The sequence below is a fragment of the Orbicella franksi genome, chromosome 7, assembly GCF_964199315.1.
Source record: "Orbicella franksi chromosome 7, jaOrbFran1.1, whole genome shotgun sequence".
NCBI classification, from domain to species: domain Eukaryota; kingdom Metazoa; phylum Cnidaria; class Anthozoa; order Scleractinia; family Merulinidae; genus Orbicella; species Orbicella franksi.
In genome coordinates, this window is record NC_138151.1 from 14,959,497 (window position 1) to 14,978,904 (window position 19,408).

The 19,408-nt window shown below is 38.6% G+C and overlaps 1 protein-coding gene across 3 annotated transcripts in view; it reads right to left on the bottom strand.

Moving 5' to 3' along the window:
• Nucleotides 1–11,774: 11,774 nt before the first annotated feature.
• The window catches only part of LOC145492005 (allene oxide synthase-lipoxygenase protein-like), a 28,034-nt gene continuing 20,400 nt past the window's right edge, over nt 11,775–19,408 (bottom strand). For 2 of the 3 annotated variants that reach the window (XM_081471315.1, XM_081471314.1), the window contains 2 exons: nt 15,846–15,930; nt 11,776–14,993 (listed from right to left, as the gene is read on the bottom strand). In XM_081471315.1, the coding sequence (XP_081327441.1) occupies nt 14,929–14,993; nt 15,846–15,930 (150 nt within the window). In that variant the 3' untranslated portion in view covers nt 11,776–14,928. Of the gene's footprint in view, nt 14,994–15,845; nt 15,931–19,408 lie in introns of all 3 variants that reach the window. The other variant, XM_081471313.1, reaches the window with a different exon arrangement.

Consider the following 19,408-nt stretch of genomic DNA (forward strand, 5'->3'; position numbering starts at 1 on the left):
ACTTTGCCACATCATGGAAATGATATTGCCTGACATTTTGAATTGGTAAAAAGTCAAGGTTTTTCAGACGGTTTTTCCAATATTCTGTAATTTGTCATTCTCCTAAATATGTTAGATTAGTTCTGACGTGTTTTAACAAAAATAGGGTATTTTTAGGAATTGTATGTGGTTACAACTGAGCCAAAAGAAAAATTCACCGAAGGAAACGCGAGAAAATTCACTGTCTCTTTTGCTTTTTGAGCTCATGTTGACGTCATAAAAATCGAAAAACACCGACGTTTTCCTTTGAGCGCGCGCAGATTACTTGAGCTTTCTTCCTATGCGCGCGTGCAATCGTAAAACTATAAGGAGCCACCTTAAATTCGTTGGTGTATGATCAAAACATCTTTGGGTCTTCCTCGAAAGTTTTCGGCAATGTTTCGTAATCTGCGGTAATCTTCGAAATTTTCGTGTGATCCTCGGACAAGGTTTGGAGAATTTTCGGAAATCTTCGGAAAATCGTCAAAAACGTCGTCATCAGTATGGCTATATAATAAAAAAGAACATTACACGTTAGCTCGAAGATATGAATTTTATGTTCTCACGGCAAGAACAATATCTCATTAAACCTTGGTGTTGGGAGAAGTATTACGGAGCTTAAGCAAACCACGACGACGACGGCAGCGTGAACGTCACAAAACAAAAGGTTTAATTAGCAAAACAAAAGCTGTGCACGTGCGTTATAAATCGTTGTACATTTCTTTGCCGTCCTCTGCAAAACAACAACGTGAAATAACCAAGTTCTGCGTCGTCTACGAAACGTGGACGACGACGGCTAATTTTTCGTATTTCCAGTTTGAATTGAACGCCGTCGTTGCATATTTAGCTTAAGCACGTTTTTAGAGCCATTGGCGTACCCAACAGATCTAGACAATCGCGAATTTCGTTTGTAAAATATAAATTCATTTTTTACTAGTCGTCGTCCTCGACGTCGTCGTCGTCGTTGCTTAAGCTCCCTACTAATTTTGTGTTGAATGTTTTTTATTTTGTTTTAAAACAACCAAAACTGTTCTTTTTTTCCAATATCTGAAGACTTTGATGCGCAAAGCTAACTTTTCATTTAATACCCCATTTACAAATTACACTAAATGTTTGAAATATTATTTTAATAACATACTAATTAAAACATTTTTTTCTCTTCGGATGACCCTGACTTTAATTTCAAACTTTGGCTTTTTAGAATTGTTTTTCCGAAATGCACTTCAAAATTAGTGTTTGTAAGTTTCCAAATAGTCAACTGCTAGAACTCAGTCAAAGAGGAACTGAACTATGTAACACAAAAAGTAATGATGTATAATGTAAATAAATATATGTAAAAAACTTTTAAATTGTCGATGATAACGAGAATCCAAGAACACTTTTTGGTACAAATACCTGCTGAAGTAAATTATACCTCAGTTAGGAATGGAAATTTAGAATCATTCATTTAAGTCTTGCAAATTCGTGATGAACTATGTACAATTTGGAATTAACAAAGCATCATAAGCTATTTTACAGGTAATAAAAACTTCATATATTGCTACCAACCACCTGTCGTAATCCTAACAGGTTTTTGAACTTAAAGAGGATTTGTACACCAAAATTATGCAATAAAAAATATAAGTCACCGTGCTCGTTTAAGAAACGAGCATTTATTTCGCTGTCGAGCTTGGGGTAAATCTCTTAGGGCCGATTTACACGGTACGACTTTGTCGCATGCGAAAAGTTTACGACAGGCGTACGACATGAATTGTTTCATATAAATCAAACCTACAACTTGCTTACGACTATTGTGTACGTCAAAAAATGTCGTAGGACTTTAAAACATGTTTTAAAACGCTGCGACAATCGTAGCCGAAATCGATAGAAAATGACATATTTTGTGACAAATTTCTACTGAGTAGGGGACGAAGGAAAAGTTTTCTTGCTTCAAAATGGCGGACGGATTTGAAAAGTACTGAACGGATTAAAGCGAAAAACATCTCGTTAGAACGTTTTTCAAAGCGCAGGACAACTAAAATATTTGTTTACAGTTTGTTAGAACTTTCGCTCCGTAAATCCCCGTGCAAACTTTTGCACATTTAATTTTGTAAGTGAAAATGTCGTGTGCGTGTAAATGGTCCTAAGTCATGTCGTAGGCCTAGCGTAAGCTTGTCGCATTCGACAAAGTCGTACCGTGTAAAGCGGCCCTTACGTTGTGTGCGTGCACGCGTTCATGTGCGCGCGCTAATGACGCGAAAATCGTGAGCAGTAGGTATGTGGAATTAACAAATTGACGTCAGTTTTTTATGCGTCTGTCCTCTTATTGATGATAAGTTGCGTCATAACATTGTCAAAATGGCTGTGGAACCACGAGCCGCAGGCGAGTGGTTCCACAGTAAACTCGCTTTTCCCGCTTTTTGATTGGCTACTTAAAAAAGTCCATAAAATCTCATTGGTTAAAAAGTTGACAGTTTGACAGCTTAAAGTTGACCTTGAAAGCTTGCATTAATTAAAATTTTATCCGTTTGTACTCTTATTGATGATAAAAATGAGCCAATCAACGCGCGAGAAATTAGACGGTTATTGTAAAATGCAATTTCGAGGAATCACCGACTAGCGCGCGAGCTCATGTTTACCACGTAATTGTCACATCAAAATGCATGACGCAATGACGAATCTTAACGTTGCGTGGCAATTTCGGTGACAAAAATCGCATCCTCGACAGTTGGTACATGCTTTTTTACTTTAGACACAGGTACATTTACTGTTTCTACAAAAGGAGAGAAACCAGATGCCAAAATGACCGCGCCAATCGTTTGTGGATACACCGTTGAGGCTACCCACATTTGGCTATGATTTTCTATACAGCTTTCTATCCTATAGATACATAAATTAACAATGACAGACTGGTTAGTCTGGATCCGCTTTGAATACTAAGACGGATGCGTGTGTCTCTGTAGTAGACCGGATGGGGCTAGCTAACCAGTCTAACCAGTCTAACCAGTCTGTCTTGGAGGAAAACCTAACTGTGGTTTACTTTTTTTATGAAAGTACAGAAATATTTGGTTCTTTTGTCAAAAACTTTTAATTATACTTAAAATACATTACTTTTAGAATAGCTTAGAATAATGTTTACAGCTGAGTCTGTATACATACTAGTTATGTAACGCTTTCGAGTGGTACACCGTGGAACATCCCAAAAGTCACTTTTATTTTCTCGGTATACACACCACCCATGACAGGATTGTGTTTCTCATGACACTGTGACAAGTGGCATATTCCATGGTAAACTAAGAGAAAGTGTTGCATATCTATTTTATACCATGTCGTAGAAAACACAGTGGCCAACGCAATCAATGCGACATACACGCAGCCTCGGCGACGTGTCGGTTAAGTTTAATACCGTTGAGTATACAACGGTTTTCCTGTATTCTGATTGGCTGCATTTTCTATGGCTTTGTCAAAATTCCAGCATAGAGCTTAAAGCTCGTATAAGGTGAAAAATGTCTCGCTCGGCCTTTTTTCCAAGTAAGTACCAATTGGTACTTAATTTAAATGAATTTCACAAGACCTTAGAGACTTTTAATAATCTAAGTTGTAAGTCTAGTTGTAAATGTGACTGCTTTCAATTTTAAATTGATTTTTTTTTAATTATTGTTTCATTAGAACTATTGAGAGATGTCTCAGGTGTAGGTTTGGTGTATATAACTTTGCAATGTTTCATTTTTTACTATTAGACTTTTATTTATAATTTTATCTGTTTGACTGATATCTAATATTTTTCCTCCTCTTTCATCGTTATCTTTGTCATGCGTTTTATACACGAGCTCCTGGCTCGGATACCGAGGGCAACCTCTTCCCACGCATGACATTAATAAATTGACTGATTGATCGATTGATTGATGATTGATTGACTGACTGACTGACTGACTGACTGACTGATTAATTGATTGATTCATTGATTCATTGATTCATTGATTGGTTGATTGATTGATTGATTAATTGATTGATTAGTCACCTCGCCATGACATCAACCTTTTCTGACAGAGGATAACTGGGGCTATACTCTTCTCTGCCTGTGACAAACTGCATTCCACGTCATTCCACTTTCCTGGTGCGTACCAAGCATGCATAAACACACATTTCTTACGGACCTTATTCGGTTCTCCATTTCCCCATACAGAAAACTGGCTCGTTACTGGAGTGTCATCGATCCAGTAAAACGTATTGTCAGCCTTTCGGTAAAGTCCAACCCATGCACCTCCAATTTGCACAGTTTCTTGCTTCTTTAGCAGTTCAAGTATGTAGTTGTTCTCATCTTCTGATCTGATGATAGCGAGGTCTCCTCCCAGATTCTGGCAAGTTGTTCGAGCGTCGCTCCAGTTAAGGGTCGGAGTGTCGATGACGTGGTAACATGAATTTCCGTGAAGAACTCAATCTTGCGGACAACCTAATCGGATTAAATTTAAGAAAGGGATATATTTCAGTTTAGGAATATACGCAAATTAGAGCAATTTTTATGTAACCTGGAGATGACTTCGCATCGACACAAATAAATTTCAAACTAGAAAGAAGCAATTTTATTGGCTAAGCGATCGTTCCGTAGCGAGAGACGCGCACGGCTATTGGTTGGTTTAAGAAACATGCAACGGAAAGCATACAGTAGCCATTCTCTTGGACGTCAATTCTTTTTTTATCGAGCAACAAACGCTATCTCAATATTAGGGATATTTGCTGCGGAAAACCGCTCTAAGTCAATAGTTTTGATTTTAATTCAAATGACAAACAGTGGGAAAAACAGCTTTTCAAAGTTGTACGAAAGCTGATTTTTACATTGCTTTGAGTTTCATCAGTCAATATTTCTTTATACAACTTTTCAACTATAAAATTTTGACAAAGAGCTTGTCCGCATATTTCGGAGTCAAGGTAGAAGAGCCTTATAAAACTTGTAAAAACGATAACTGACAAATTTAATTACTTTTCAACTGTAAATTATTACGGCCAAGTAATTATTACCCAATCTAATTTCACATCTGTCTCCAGTCCAAGGTGGTAGACAAGAGCATGAAAAAGTTTGCTTTTCTTTGTGTGGCAAACAAGAACCTCCATCGAAGCAGCTCGCGACCAAACAACCCTGATTGATAAAAAAAATACTTTTAAAAAGTGGGGGTGGGAGGGGTACGGGAGGCGAGAGAGGAAGGGGCGGGAAGCGAGAGTTCTAAGAGGGCAGGAAGCGGGAGAGAAATGCGAAACGCTAATTTTTTTTAATTCAACAGTGCGTTAGAATACTTTCAAAAACAAGAACCCAAAATATATTTGACTTGCATTTAACGTCTTCTCAGTCACTTCTGAGACTTCTGAGCAAACGAGCAAATGAAAATTTGCGCTTGGGCTGAAAAACAGGCTTACTTCCGGTCAAATAGTAAACCCGTTTACAGTGTTTACGTCATAGGTCATGAAATGTCTAGCGGCATTAGTGCACATGTGTCGCGTAAGCTGTTAAATTGCAAAAAGGTGAGACAAGCAGGCGATCTCAAATCAATGTCGTCCAAGACAATTTTATTAGGTCTCAGTATTTTTCGGTGCGGCAGTGAAAGGTCCGTGCATGGAAGACCTTCTTGGGAGATTGCTCCTTACGACCGTGAATCAGAACGGACCAAAGATTTCACCGCGTGGCGTAGAGATGCCTCAACTGAATGCTGCTTTAATGAGCGCGCTGGAGAGTGTGGAGTGGTTCGTTTTACGTCTCAGTTTTTTGTTTTAAACAAGTCGAAATCGATTCCAATTAGAATAGGCGGACAAACAGCTTGGGAAGCAGTCAGGAACGACTTCATCGAAAACAAAGAGAAGATTGCTTCTAAAGATTATGAATTGCACGGTAGGTGTGCTGTCCTGTTTTGTTAGCCATTGTTTAATAACTTACCACAGCAATCGTTAAGCTTAACATATATTTTGAGTTTTTCCTTGTTTCCTCGCATTCGCTAACACTGTAGATACTGTATCACACGATAACTCTCTAAAACACAACAGTACCAAATTTCTAAATTCTTAAAGATTTTGCATGTGTACATTGGCTAGAGGAAATTGCCAGTGAGTCCAGATACGCATATCTGAAATCCGCCTGGGACGTTTGGCTGCAATTCCGTCAAATCCTACTTCCATGATTTAATTGTCTGATCCTAATAAACGCCGGACTGGTTACTGGAAATCCGTATACTTTATCAGAACAAGATACAATTTAGAATTAACTTTTGAGACCGTCGTCACTGAAAACGGATTTCAGAAATATATCTGAAGAGCCGATGAAAATGGACTGAAACGGTGAAACTCAAAGAAGATAAACAAGTAGGTCAAAACTTCATTGAATTGAAACATATGGCAGTGGTAATCTTGTTAAATTATTTAAAAACAAAGGAAATGCCTAAGAATTGCGAAGCTAAATGAGTAGAATGTGTTTTGACTCTGCCAATTTACAGGGGACGGGAGCAGGACGGAAAAGGGCGGGAGGCGGGAGATAAAGGTGCGGGAAGCGGGAGAGCAGGGTACGGGAGGCGGAAGGTTCTGAGCCCCCTGTCCCCCCGCCCCCCACCCCGCACCCCCCTTCACCCTTAAGCTGCTTATAACCTCGAAATTCGAAGTATGATGAACGAGAAGATGTGGAGTTTTCTCTAGTGGAGAAAATGGCGGTAGTTTGTAATAGGAAAAATATCAACACTTTCGTACAATCCATCGCTAAGAAAAGTTGGTGGGAACTATAATCTTCTTAAGATTATAATGATCTTAAGATAATAGTGAAACGTCCGAATAACTCGCTTTATTATATGACTAAAAAAATTAGTTCATTTTGATGGGCGGAAAAGTAGGCAAATTTTTCTCGTTAATTTTTAATTTATTTTGCAGTGCAGTGCAAATAAAGACATTTGCGAGATGGTCTATAATCCGCACTTGAGCCCTGATGGTGAAACGAAATACTCGGCTCCCTAAGACAACGACATTCATCAGTGCTTGGTCAATTTCAGTCGGTGTGATCAGTTTGGTGGTAGTCGTTTATCTTCGACCACCATCGTTTAACAGATGCTGTTATTTTTCTTTTGAGAAGTTCTCGTATGAAAGTCATCTTCATTAGACTAAGTGAAAAGCTAGACAAAGCCGCTGTTGATGCACTCTAAACCCAAAATTGTCACCGGCGCCAACATGACCCAATGACTTTCAGTTCCGGTGACAGAAAATACGGCCTCGACAGTTGATACATGTTCCTTTGCTTTGCAACAATAACGTTAGTTACAATGTATTATCTTCACTAGTTGTATTTCGAGTTGCATTAGCGAACTAGCTTACAAACCCTACCATTGCTTGCGATACTTACTCCACTTACAGTACTAACATAGCTTACAATTTAACATGCACAACCGAAACACAACTTACAATGCTAACATTGCTTACAATTTATTAATACCTTACATTACGTACTTATTTATAATAGTGCACCGTGCTTTACGTTAAATAACATTAGTTTGATCCGTATTATCTTGGCTAGATATTAACACATAGTGCTATTTAAACAAAGAAAATTTATAAAATATGCCGTTTATCTTAATTTTCTATGTAGCAATTGCATGTACATAGCTACAATAGCTTACTTTAGATATCCGGTACATTTACTGTCAAACGATGAGAAAGGAGAGACCACAATGCGCGCCTTTTGGCTATAACTTTCTATCCAGCGTTCTATCCTATAGGTACAGGTATCAACACTAACAAACTGTTTTGGCCGGACCCGCCAGTAAATATTAGGGCGGGTGTGTGAACATCCTCGGAGACCCAGGGGCTGCTAGTCGGGACGATGCGATTTTTTCGGGCGAGCGATATTTTCGGGCGAAAGTTTACTCCAAGAGCAGACAAGCCCCTGGGCACTTATTCTTACCGAACCAGTCCCATCGTTGTTCGAATTCCGTCCTGCTGATTGGCCAGAAAAATCTTTTTCTGGCCAATCAGCGAGGAGATCCAGCCAGGCGACACTTCTTACACGAAGTGGTTTTCCTCATCGATCGCGGTAGTTACTTGGCCCGGGAAGATTCTCATGGAGAGTTTCAGAAAAAGAGATTCAACGAAGCCAAGGAAATCACAAGCTGTAACATCAGCGTAACGGAACAATATTGGCCGATCAATTTTCACGGCGGTCTTATCGAAGGTATATCGTAAATTTATATCGCTAATGTACGCGATTTCTACTCTGTTGTTCGTGGCGCGCGAAGCTAGTCGAGTACGCAACTTATTATATTTCTCCTCGATCGTTGAACGATTTCCAGAACTTCCCCAAAAATTTCTACGTTGTGCGAATCTCCGTTCACACGGGCAACACAACTACGTCGACTGAATGTGGGGACGATCGGCGAGCTGCACTATGGAAAGCCATAATTTTCTTATGTGATTATTTTTCTTTCGATGAACTTTTGTCTTGATGCTATGAAGTTTCATCATGATGTACTGGAGTAGCGTTGTTATGTGGTATGGTTTTGTCATAACGTGATGAGGTTCCGTCATTACGTTGTGTGAAGTTGTCGTTATGTGATGAGGTTTCATAGTTTACGAATGAAAAGACTTCTTGAGCTTGGAGATGTTAGATCCTGGTAAATCACAATATTTTTTCTTAAGACATGCTATTTTGTCAACAGCAATTTTAATATTTCTTGCGACTAAGGGGAATACGAAAAAAAAAGAATGGTATCAAAATCTATCGCTACTCGCGCTATGATTGCCTGCCAGACGTCCGGTGTTAATGGCGCGTGCAAAAATGACGTAAGTGACCCTAGAAGTAAGCGAAAACCACTTCATCACTTGAAAGGCGTCAAATCACTTCGATATACGTAGCAATAGTTTCAAACGCCATTCAAACATGTGTTCAAGCCTAGGGTAAAAAAAAACATGACAAAAAAGTTCGATAAACAACCGGTAAAAGAGCTCTAATTTACTCTTGGTTTCTTGCACCCGATACATGGCGTCAAATGAGCGCGCGCTTAAATAAAGGACATGCGCAATTCGGTTCTCGTCCAAGATTGTAAAAGCTAGTCTTTGATCGAGGATTGCTCGAAAACCTATCGCACAACTCATGATAAAGTTTTCACAGTTGATTTGTAGGGGTGAATCACGTTTAGAGCCAAAATTTAAAAAAGAATCTGTAAGACAGATTTTGAGCAATTATTGATCCCACATTTTCTTAGTTTGCAAAAAATCTGTCGTACAGATTTTTATTTTACTTTGCATGAATGTTAAATCAGAGCCAATTTCTTATTCCTGAAATTTTGAGGTGGGGTCATACGGGTAGATTTTGAGAAAAACGTGATTTAACCTACTAGTACCCAGTCTCTCCTTAGGTACTCGGTCGTTCATTTTAGCCATTTGTTGACGTTTAATTGTTCAAATTTCACATAGAATGGTTAAAGACTTAAGCAAACAGTAAATAGAGAAGGGAAAAATATCTTGGAACATTTTTGAAAAGAGTTAGAAGTTGGGCTGTTATATTCCATCAAAACTGTAGTAAGTCACCTTAAGGACAATGAAAATTTACTATGATATCAAGTATCCAAAACTTTATGTAAGCCTACCAAACCAGTTACACAGACTATGACTGTCATAAGATAAAAATATAACATGGTGTCATTGATAAGCATGTCAAACCAGTTACACCAACAAGATCTGCTAGAAGATAAAAATATAACACGATGTCATTGATAAACCTGTCAAACTGGTTATACGATAATGAGAATCCACCGCATTTTATTCATGGGATCAAGACAATAACTTATGACGTCACTACCGTTAATGTATTCCACACAAAGAAAATAATTAAATCCACAAAAAAAGACGAAGCAGTCCCTCCTATACTACTAAGTTTTGAGTTATTTTTTTGTAAAAAAATACCTCTTAGTCGGCGCGTCGGGTATGTTATGGACTGGTCAGTGGGTGAGTGAGTGAGTGAGTGAGAGATGTATGTATGTCACACCAATCAGATTGGATGTACTATAAACAGCCAATCAAATTTCTTGTTGTAAAGGTAAATGGTATGTGAGAAGATTTGATCCCGATAGAGTTCAGAACGGCCATATTTATTCTTCTGTAAAAGAGGAGGAAGTATTCATATATTGGGTTTACTTCGACATTTTCTGTGGGTTAGGCTGAGGATTTTAGTTAAATGAACGAGATGAGCCTTGAGGTTTGAAACAGTTCGTGAGTTAGTAGTATGCAAATGCAACGAGATATTTTTATTTTTAGTTACAAAGGTAACTTGATACTTTTGTGTTTCACAAGGAGTAAATTCAATTAGAGGTCACGAATCGTCGCGTCTAGTTCTTAGGACATGTTTTAGAGGGGACGAGACTTTAGATTTGAAACAGTTCTAACGTTTACAACAGTTAGTGCGGGTAACGATTGTTTTGTTCTTGTTACATGCGAATATAACGAGATATTTTTGTTTTTTAGTTACAAAGTGTTGTTTGACACTCTTGTTTTTCACAAGGGAGTAAATTCAATTAGAGCGGACGAATCGTCACCACTCTTTCCCACGAGATGTTTGCTATCTTTAGTAACAAATGGTAACTTAACACTTTTGTTTTTTATTTGGGAGTAAATTCAATTAGAGCTGACAAGCTATCGGCTATTGTTTCCAGGATATTAAACAAAAAAGAAGCTTTCGTTTCTGGACGGTTTTTACTTCTCTGCAGTAGTAGTTTAATAGTTTCATTTGATGACATTCATTTCCGTCCGATATTTTTAAAGGTAAAAAGTATGAAAACTGTTCAAATGTTCTTTGAAGACTGCGTGGCACCAAGTTAAAGTGCAATTTAATTAAATCAGACCTTCAACGTGTCAGGTTTTTTTCTCTTTCTTTCTATTTTCGGTGAAGTTGTGTTGTGTTGTGTAAAAAGGTAAACTTACGACTCGTATAAAATGCGAAAAGTCTCTAAATTAACTTGAGTATATTTGAGAAAAAATTCCTGTTGGGGGTTGGAAGGGTTATGTGATCGGTGAGTGAGGGAGTTATGCATGAGCGCGTGTCACACCAATAACAGTGCGGGTTGTATCAAAGAACGAATCAGATTGCCTGTTAGAAAATAAGATGGTATCTACATTAATCTGGAGACGTGTCAGATAACTGTAGTCTGTTCAGTCAAACATTTTATGGCTTACTATTTAGCTATCTTACCATGACCGATGTAACATCGCAACCAAAAAAAACTTGTCAAATTAACCAAATCATTACTGTACCATGAATGCCTCTATCTCCAACACTTCACATAAAAAAAATAACTCTTGCACGCCTTGGGTGCCTATGTTTTTTATTATGCTCCTACTTTCGCTCAGTCCAGGCCAGTTCACATCATCTAATGGGTTTTGTCGAGTTTCTTATAGATGTTTCGATCTTATCAGCAAGTAACAGTTTTCTTCAAGTGCTGGTACGCGGTTAGCTTTTTCTCAGACTCTTTACATAAATGGTGCCAAAATTTGACCAACTGTACTTTACACATTCTAAGCCTCGTGTTAATGTCTCCAGACAAAGGGTTTCTCGCATGAATGTGAGGCTTAGGATGGATAAATATTGTCATCCAAACATCGACGTCACTTATGCAAAGTGTCTGTGGTTGAATTGATCCAGCCTTATGCAAATGAGCAAACAAGTTGCATCAGTTTTGACTTATGTAAAGTTCGAAGTTTGAACGTAACCTTATCGACTTTTCTGGTAAACGTTATCTTCATGGGGTGTATATATTTTGCACGCAAAGCTCTTCTTCGAAAACCGGACAAACACATAAGACACACTATTATGTTGTGAAAGAATTCCAAGTTAGTTTTGTGAGGTCTCACTTTCAGTGAATGTTCAATTCAAAATGCTTGAAGCATCACAGAGTAATTTACAAGGTAACAATTCTGCTTAGTTAAGTATAATCAGAAGCATTAATACATAGCTAGAGTATTAAGCGTAATATCACTCACTTAAACAGCAAACACATCTTAACAATTTACTGTATATTCTTACATTTATCACCTGAAGTAGAGAGCTCAAACAAAACAAATGTTGTACTCGCAGTTTCTGTTGAGGCCAACAAGCGGCCGATAAACTGAAATTGATCTAGGTCTCTTATAAGCTGACACTCGTTTAGGGTCGAACTGTGCACAGCTGGTCGGACTGTGTCGAATCACGTGACTCAGTCGCGCATGGTTTGTCTTTGAAAGAGTTTCGTGTCGGGCGGATTGCTTTCACAGTGTTGTTTTTTGCTACAGTTTTGTACTTTTTCCGTCGAAACCGCACAGAACATGTAAGTATAGGTTTCACAGTTTCCATTTGTCCGAATGTGTTGTTAATTTAGGTTTTTTCTTGTTCAGTTTTTACCGTAGGTGTAGATCAAGTTGTCAAGCCGTGGAGATGTCTGTACGTCGAGCATCGCGATTAAAGCTTTGAGTTTTTACGACTACGCGTTTAAAATATTCTGTGAATTGTCCCGAACAGTTTCTCATCACTATTTAAACAATAGAGTGTTTCTGTCGAGGAACTATCGGTTGATAGTTGCCCCGCGGAAATTTGATGTTCTTAAAACAAATATTTGCCCGAGGAGCGAAGCTTCGAGGGCAAATATGCTAGTTTTAAGAACATCAAATTTCCAAGGGACAACTATCAGACGGATAGTTCCGAGACATAAACACTCTATTGTCTTTATCGTTCACCGCTAAATTTTCTTCCGCGCGCCAGTTCAAAATTCATATTGAATTATTTTCAACTTTTTTAGATGAAAGCCGTGAAAGGTCGTTAAAGCCAAATGTAAAATTTGAAAAAGAAAACAGACAAAAACCCACTTAATACATTTCAACTGTTTACTTTCTGTAAGCCCGCTTCCTTACAGAAACATTTACACAGACGAGAACTATCCATCCGGGTATTTTCCTCGGAGGGGCACTATGGGCTGATAGTGTCTCTCCACGGATGAACACTATCGCGTCATGTGATCAATTTAAACCAATAAGAATCGGAGGAAATTTAGTGGTGAACTATAATTGTCAATATTATTATTTCCGTAAACTACCTCTATCGGTGATGTGAATTATTATTGCACCAAAGCACTTCTAAAGGACGTTTTAGATTTCTTTTTCACTAACCATGTATCCTAAGCTAAAGATATATATGGGTTATTGACCAAGTGTGAAGTCAAGATGGCTTGAAATTGGCCAAGTTTTTTTTTTTTTTTGCTTGTTTATTGACCGAGGCGGAGTCGACGTCCATAAATTCGCAGAAAAAGAACAAGGCCAATATCCAGCCATCTTGACCGAACAAGCTTGGTCAAGAAAGGATTTACTATACGGCTCTCGGGAAAATGTTTCTTGCGGGACACAGCGGGCAGTCCCGAGGGGGTAAGATAGCTCCTTCTTGCCCGCTCGGGTAGCCAATCACAGTGCAGGATTTGATTCATCTTGCCCGCTCACGGAGCTAGCCATATAATAAAATTCCATCCAACTTGATAACAGTTAATAGCATACCTAAATATAGTACAGGCCATAATATGTTAAAGAAACAAGCCAAAGGGAACAAACGTTCTTTCAGCCCCAATTCCCAACCCCACCTTCTCCTTTTTAAGTGCTCTTCTTTGAACCTTCATAGCAAAAATTCCATGAATTACAGCCTTATCTCATAAGAGCTAACAATTGCGGGAAATGTGTTAACAAATATGCAAGAGAGTGGGTGGCATATATCACATTCTACGTTTCTCTGTAATCATGATTACGTGAGGCAAATAACGAATCGTTAAGGCTGGTTCTCATATAGTCGCCCTGATCGTTTCAATCACCGCCGTCACTTCAAAAAGTGGTATTACGATCGGGGCGATTATATGAGACCATTACACGGACGATCATTATTGCCGGTAGCGATTGGGATCTCATTAGCGCAGGAGGCGTTGGTTGAAAAGAGGTATTAGATAGATCTGTCTTTTAAAAGCATAAAATCATACCTCCTCTTATTGTAGAATTGTAGAATTGTTAGAATTATCATATTATTATTGTACATATTTCTGTTTTTGGTGTAAACACGACTCCACAAGAAAACCTATTGCTTTAAACTAAATCATGCGTAAATAAAGGATTGTTGTTGTTGTTGTTGCTGTCGTTTTTGTTGTGTTGTTGTTGTTGTTGTTATACGAGACTGGATTAACCACCGCAACAATTCTTACACCTTTTTCCTTTAAATTTTCTTTCATTTAGTCTTGTTAATTTACATCTGGCAATAGCCTACATAACAAGAGCTGCAAATTAAGCTACAGTTTAGGGGTATACCCAACTATCAGAAGAGTAAGATATTTGTCAACTTTCTTTTCATTTTAAATGCTTTTTATTTCAAACGGTGACTTCCGCCATGGCTGTCAGTATTATTATGATATAAACTAGGTAAATTAGAGTGGTTTTATATCGAATGTCGAAAGTAATCAGGCAATTACTTCTGTTTTGGTTTTGGTTTTACTACGGTTTGAAATTGACGGAGTCAGCTTTTTGGTTAGTAATTGGTTTGGTTTTGGACACACGATTATTGAAAACTTCATATATTTAAACTTGCACTCAAATTATATTCAAGTTCACTACAGTTATAACTGACGATGACAGATGCCTTATGTATCTATACGATGAACAGAACATTACATTGCCCCTTAGAGATACGAATTTTATCTTCTCATTCTGATGGTATCTCGCACTCGCTCGTGAGAGATGCCATCAGCACGCGAAGATAAAATTCGTTTCGGCCCGTGCGGTCATGTAATATCCTCTATAAATCTATCACTGACTCTAATCCGAGAGCTATGGCCGAATATTAAACGTTTTACTAGTCGTTTATTAGGCTAGCATAGTACGAAAAAATGGTTTGTTTATTAGTTGATGAAATGTCATAAATTAATGAAAAGGAGCTTCACCACACCAGCCTTGACTGTTAACAGGATAGCCACCCGGGCAAGAAACTGAAAGAAAATGTTAACAGAAAAAAACCCGGTCACTCACTTACCCCTGGGAACGTTTCATAAACACAACAGGCAAAACCAGGAGAGGATTAAGAGTGAGAGAGTTAATCCTCTACATAGCTCTTCTTCTTTAAGTTATCCCTTCAGAAATCCCAGGAGCATTTGGAAATAAAGAAATCCTGTGACGCGAATTTTACTCACGTGGACAGCGCAAGCGTCCTCACACGCATTATCCACGTAGATATCAACGCATGCAACGCGCGTGGACGCGTGGTAACATTATCCGAGGGTGAACTGGATACCATATCTAAAAACAACTCAAGAGGGATAAGGCCTACATTAGGGAATGACTCTCTCACCCTTAATCGTCTCTTCAAAAAAAACTTACTACAGGAACAAACAAGACATTGTTAGTTCTTTATTGCATATTATATTTACTTTGCACCGTGAAGCAATTACCAAAGCGAAAATAAACAAACAAACAAATAAAGTAATATAGAAGCATGCAAGCACTTAAAACCAAGGAAACAGTTAATTAGGTGACAAGCAATCAAGTTAGGAGGGCAAGGCGTAAGCAGGCAGCCCCCGCAAAAGAAAAACAAGAAGCGACATGTAATATTCAAAAAATAATAATTTATAAATACAAAAAACAAAAAGGGAACCTGCTAAAGTTTTGAACGATCAGTAGATTTATCGGCTTAAACGATTAGATTTCTGACTTGGCCTGCTTCCTCGTAAACTATCATGCGATAGAAACTTCGAGCTCATAATCTAGTTGTCAGTAATAGAATCACGCAAAATGATTTTACTTCTTAAATATTAGATGCGTGATGCGCACATCAAATTACTTACGTGTTAATGTATGCCATCTATCTGCGCTGACCCAGTCATCGTACTTGAATATGCTGTTTTCTTGTCCAGCGATCTTAATGGTAATCTAGAAAAAGAGAAAGGTAGTCAGTTTTTAAAATGATATTGCCAGTGTTACAACGATCCCGGTCCAAACCCTTAACTCACTACAGTAAAAGTCCGCATAAAATGACACATGTTTTGAGGTTTCAGGCTGATTTTGCTCTTATCTATCAGGTGTTTTCTGCAAAATCAGCCTGGAAATGTTCTTAAGGTGTTCTTAAAATTGTTTTTAAAAATTAAATACTGCATAGACTACCAACAGATGAAATCAATGTGCAAGCACAGCATTAATTAATGTATAGCACATACATTGATCTACTCAGTACTGGACTCAGTTATTCTAATCTAACTGGCAGCCAATTTTTTTATATGTAAGAACATTTTTCTGAATGTGTTCTTATGTCCACGGTACTTTTTTGACCAAATTTCAGCCTGAGTGTTCTTAATCTACTTGTTCTTTTATGCTGGTTTTTACTGTATACCAATTTTCCAAAAAAGAGTATCCTTCTCATATCTTACGTAGAAAATGATAATTCTTTCCTAAACCTAACGCAAGCACACTGAGATGAGTGGATAGACGGCATTTTTAAGCTCTCACTCCTATTTTTGCTGGTCAAAAATGCAGAAAACGCTTCGCTCATTCGAGAACGCTTGTTATGCAAGCCACTCTATTCTCCACATGCCACACTTCACTAACTGTTATCAAGGGCGCACGGGACTACACGGACATTTATGCCCTGTTACTCAGTAACTAAAACCAGGAGAATCAACCTTCAGTGCCACGGGAGAGAAGTGCTTAAACATCAAATTCGCACGTGATTAGGACATGTGTCTTGAGGCCGAGGAAATCTAAACCGCGTCAAAGACCTGACTTTGAACAAGTACTGAATCAAATGCAACTGTCATTTAACTGGCAGGTTTAATACCATGGTTTTGTTAAACGGTGTCATGAGAGAGGATAAAAGATAAGCGAGTTTATCCTCCATATGGGCCTTGATAGTAGGGACTTTAAGCAAATCGCTACGGCAGGCGCTGATACGGCTGCCGGAAGTAAATTTCCCCCAAAATGAGACACTGCGCTTGTACGTCGGTTGCATCCAGCCGTAGCGTGAAATCTGACTACATGAGTCGGGATGTTTTGCCGTAGTGGCTGCTACGTCGGGTTTATTTCGCTTCTCTGGACCTTTTCAACGGACATCTCGGCATTTTAAGAATTCCATTAAAGTCAATTTAAGTCAAAGATTGTGACAAGGTTGCCTCTCATAAGCTTGTAAATCCGTATCCTGAATTTACGATAAGTTTTGGCAAAGGTGTTGAAATGGCGAAGTGAGTAAAGTGAAATATTCGTGTTGAGCACGAGGTTGTTTTTCTTCGGCTAAGTTTGCTTTGAGGGTTCAGTGAAGATGTTTTATATCTGGATAACTATACGATGCTATTTTGCTTCTTTGAGTGTTGATATATGTGTTCTTCACTCGATATTCTTTGAATTATTTGTCTCTGAAATTATATATTTCATCTATCAGACTGTTATAGTACAAAGTGTATGGCATTCGCTTTCGCTCAGAAATAATCTGTTCCTCCTAGGAAGGCGAATAACGGCCATCGTCCTTTGAGCGAAGCCATTTGGCTGTGAGAAACTAAATAAAAGAGTTTTTAACTCCTTAGCCGATGTTTCTTTAATCTTTGTCTTCGCTTTACTCGCTAAACGAGGAGCCATAATCGGGCAGGGAGACCGTAAGTCTTGGGATCCGCGCGCACCTATGATATGGGACAATTTTTCTATTTTTAGAACAAATTGCGCCATCCTGACGTCATATATCCGCGCGGATCCATGCACATGTCGGGGGTTCTCGTGTGGATGTTGTCACGTTGCGTGATCAAATGGTGAGAGTTGAGAGATTCTCTTACGTATCTTTCACAGCGATGGCAGGGAATAAGACAGGGACTAAGAACCAGGGCGCTTATATGTAGTTTTATGCTCTGAGCCAACGGAAAAGGTGGGAATGAATAATAAGATCTGCTCGCGGTAGTTGTAAGCTTACGCGTATGTTTTTGTGTTTGTTCTGACTTAAGAATATAGCAAGAAAACTCTCTACTCTGGTATCGAGTTAATTTGTGAGTTTCTCGGACAATGGTTAATCACAACCAAACCCTGTTTTGATGGTTTCTTATTGTTTCTGCTTGTTTGGTGAGTTTGCAAAAGTTTTTGAAAGGAAAGTCTGACGCGTACAATTAGCTCATTTGCATAGTGCGGCTCGTGCACTTTCAAGTCCGAGTCGGTGTTTTCAATTGTCAACAAATCTTGACAAAGATTTCTTTCGTTATCTTTCGTGCTGAGATGCTGCAACAAATTTCAAGAACGCAAAAAAGGCTACTAACATCATGTGTGTTTCTTCAACATAAGCATAGTGAAGTTTTACACTGCGAAAATGAAAATAGACAAGGAGTTTGATAACTCGATCAAGAAAATCGAAATGGTTATTCGAAGTTGATTAAAGAAAGCGTCATCGTAACTTTGCTGATTATTTCTGCTTATTCGCATATTTTCAGCTTAGCTTTTAATATGTTCTCAAACATTTATCAAGCTTAAACATATTTAAAAACTATAGAGTTATTGTTTGAGTTCGATGTACGCTTTCACACGAAAGTGCGGCGGAAGTACAATTTGTCATATTTACTGACTGTACAAAACACGCATCGGCGGGCGCTCTCATTCATCGACAACAGAGAATTTACTGGATTTTTACACGAATAAAACTGAGCAGTATCTACGGACGTAAAGTTATTGGGCCTTAATGAAACATCAAGCGTTGCTTACAATTCAGGCGAAACTCAAACTAGCAATTATTTTGTTTCACTTTTCGGTCGCGATAGACTGGCAAATTCCTCGGAAGCGTGTGGCAAGAGGAGCTAGGAAACTATGAGGTCCTGAAGCTCTGCTATATCTAAATATATCGAGCTAGTTTTTTGTTGTGTAATGGAAAAGCTGTTAATCTTTAACATATCTGAAATTTAAAGTGGAGTAATATACAGCTCATGTAAAAGAAGCATCCATCGGAACACAACTTGGTCAGCGATATATATCTAAGCTTAAAGCGGAACATACCTAAACTCGACACTGTCTTACTTCACTCAAACTGGAGCAGCTTACGACGAAAATACTTAAGCAAAATTCCAACAGACGTAAACACGTTGAGTTGTGGACCAAAAACATAAAAAATTTCGGGAATTTCGGACGCCATTTCCCCCGCGCGACATCCGCAAAAATCCTCGCAGCATGTACGCGCGTGTGCCGCAGGCGATGGCACAATTTGTTCTAAAAATAGAATTATTGTCTCATATCATGGGGACAACCCCAATAGTAGAAATGGCGCACGCTTGCGGTCTCCGTCCCCGATTATGGCTCCTGGCTAAACTTAAAATTTGGCAGACCACCGAGACGTACTCTTCCCAGACCTTTCAGTCACGGTAGCCGTAGCAGCACCAGCCGTAATGATTTGCTT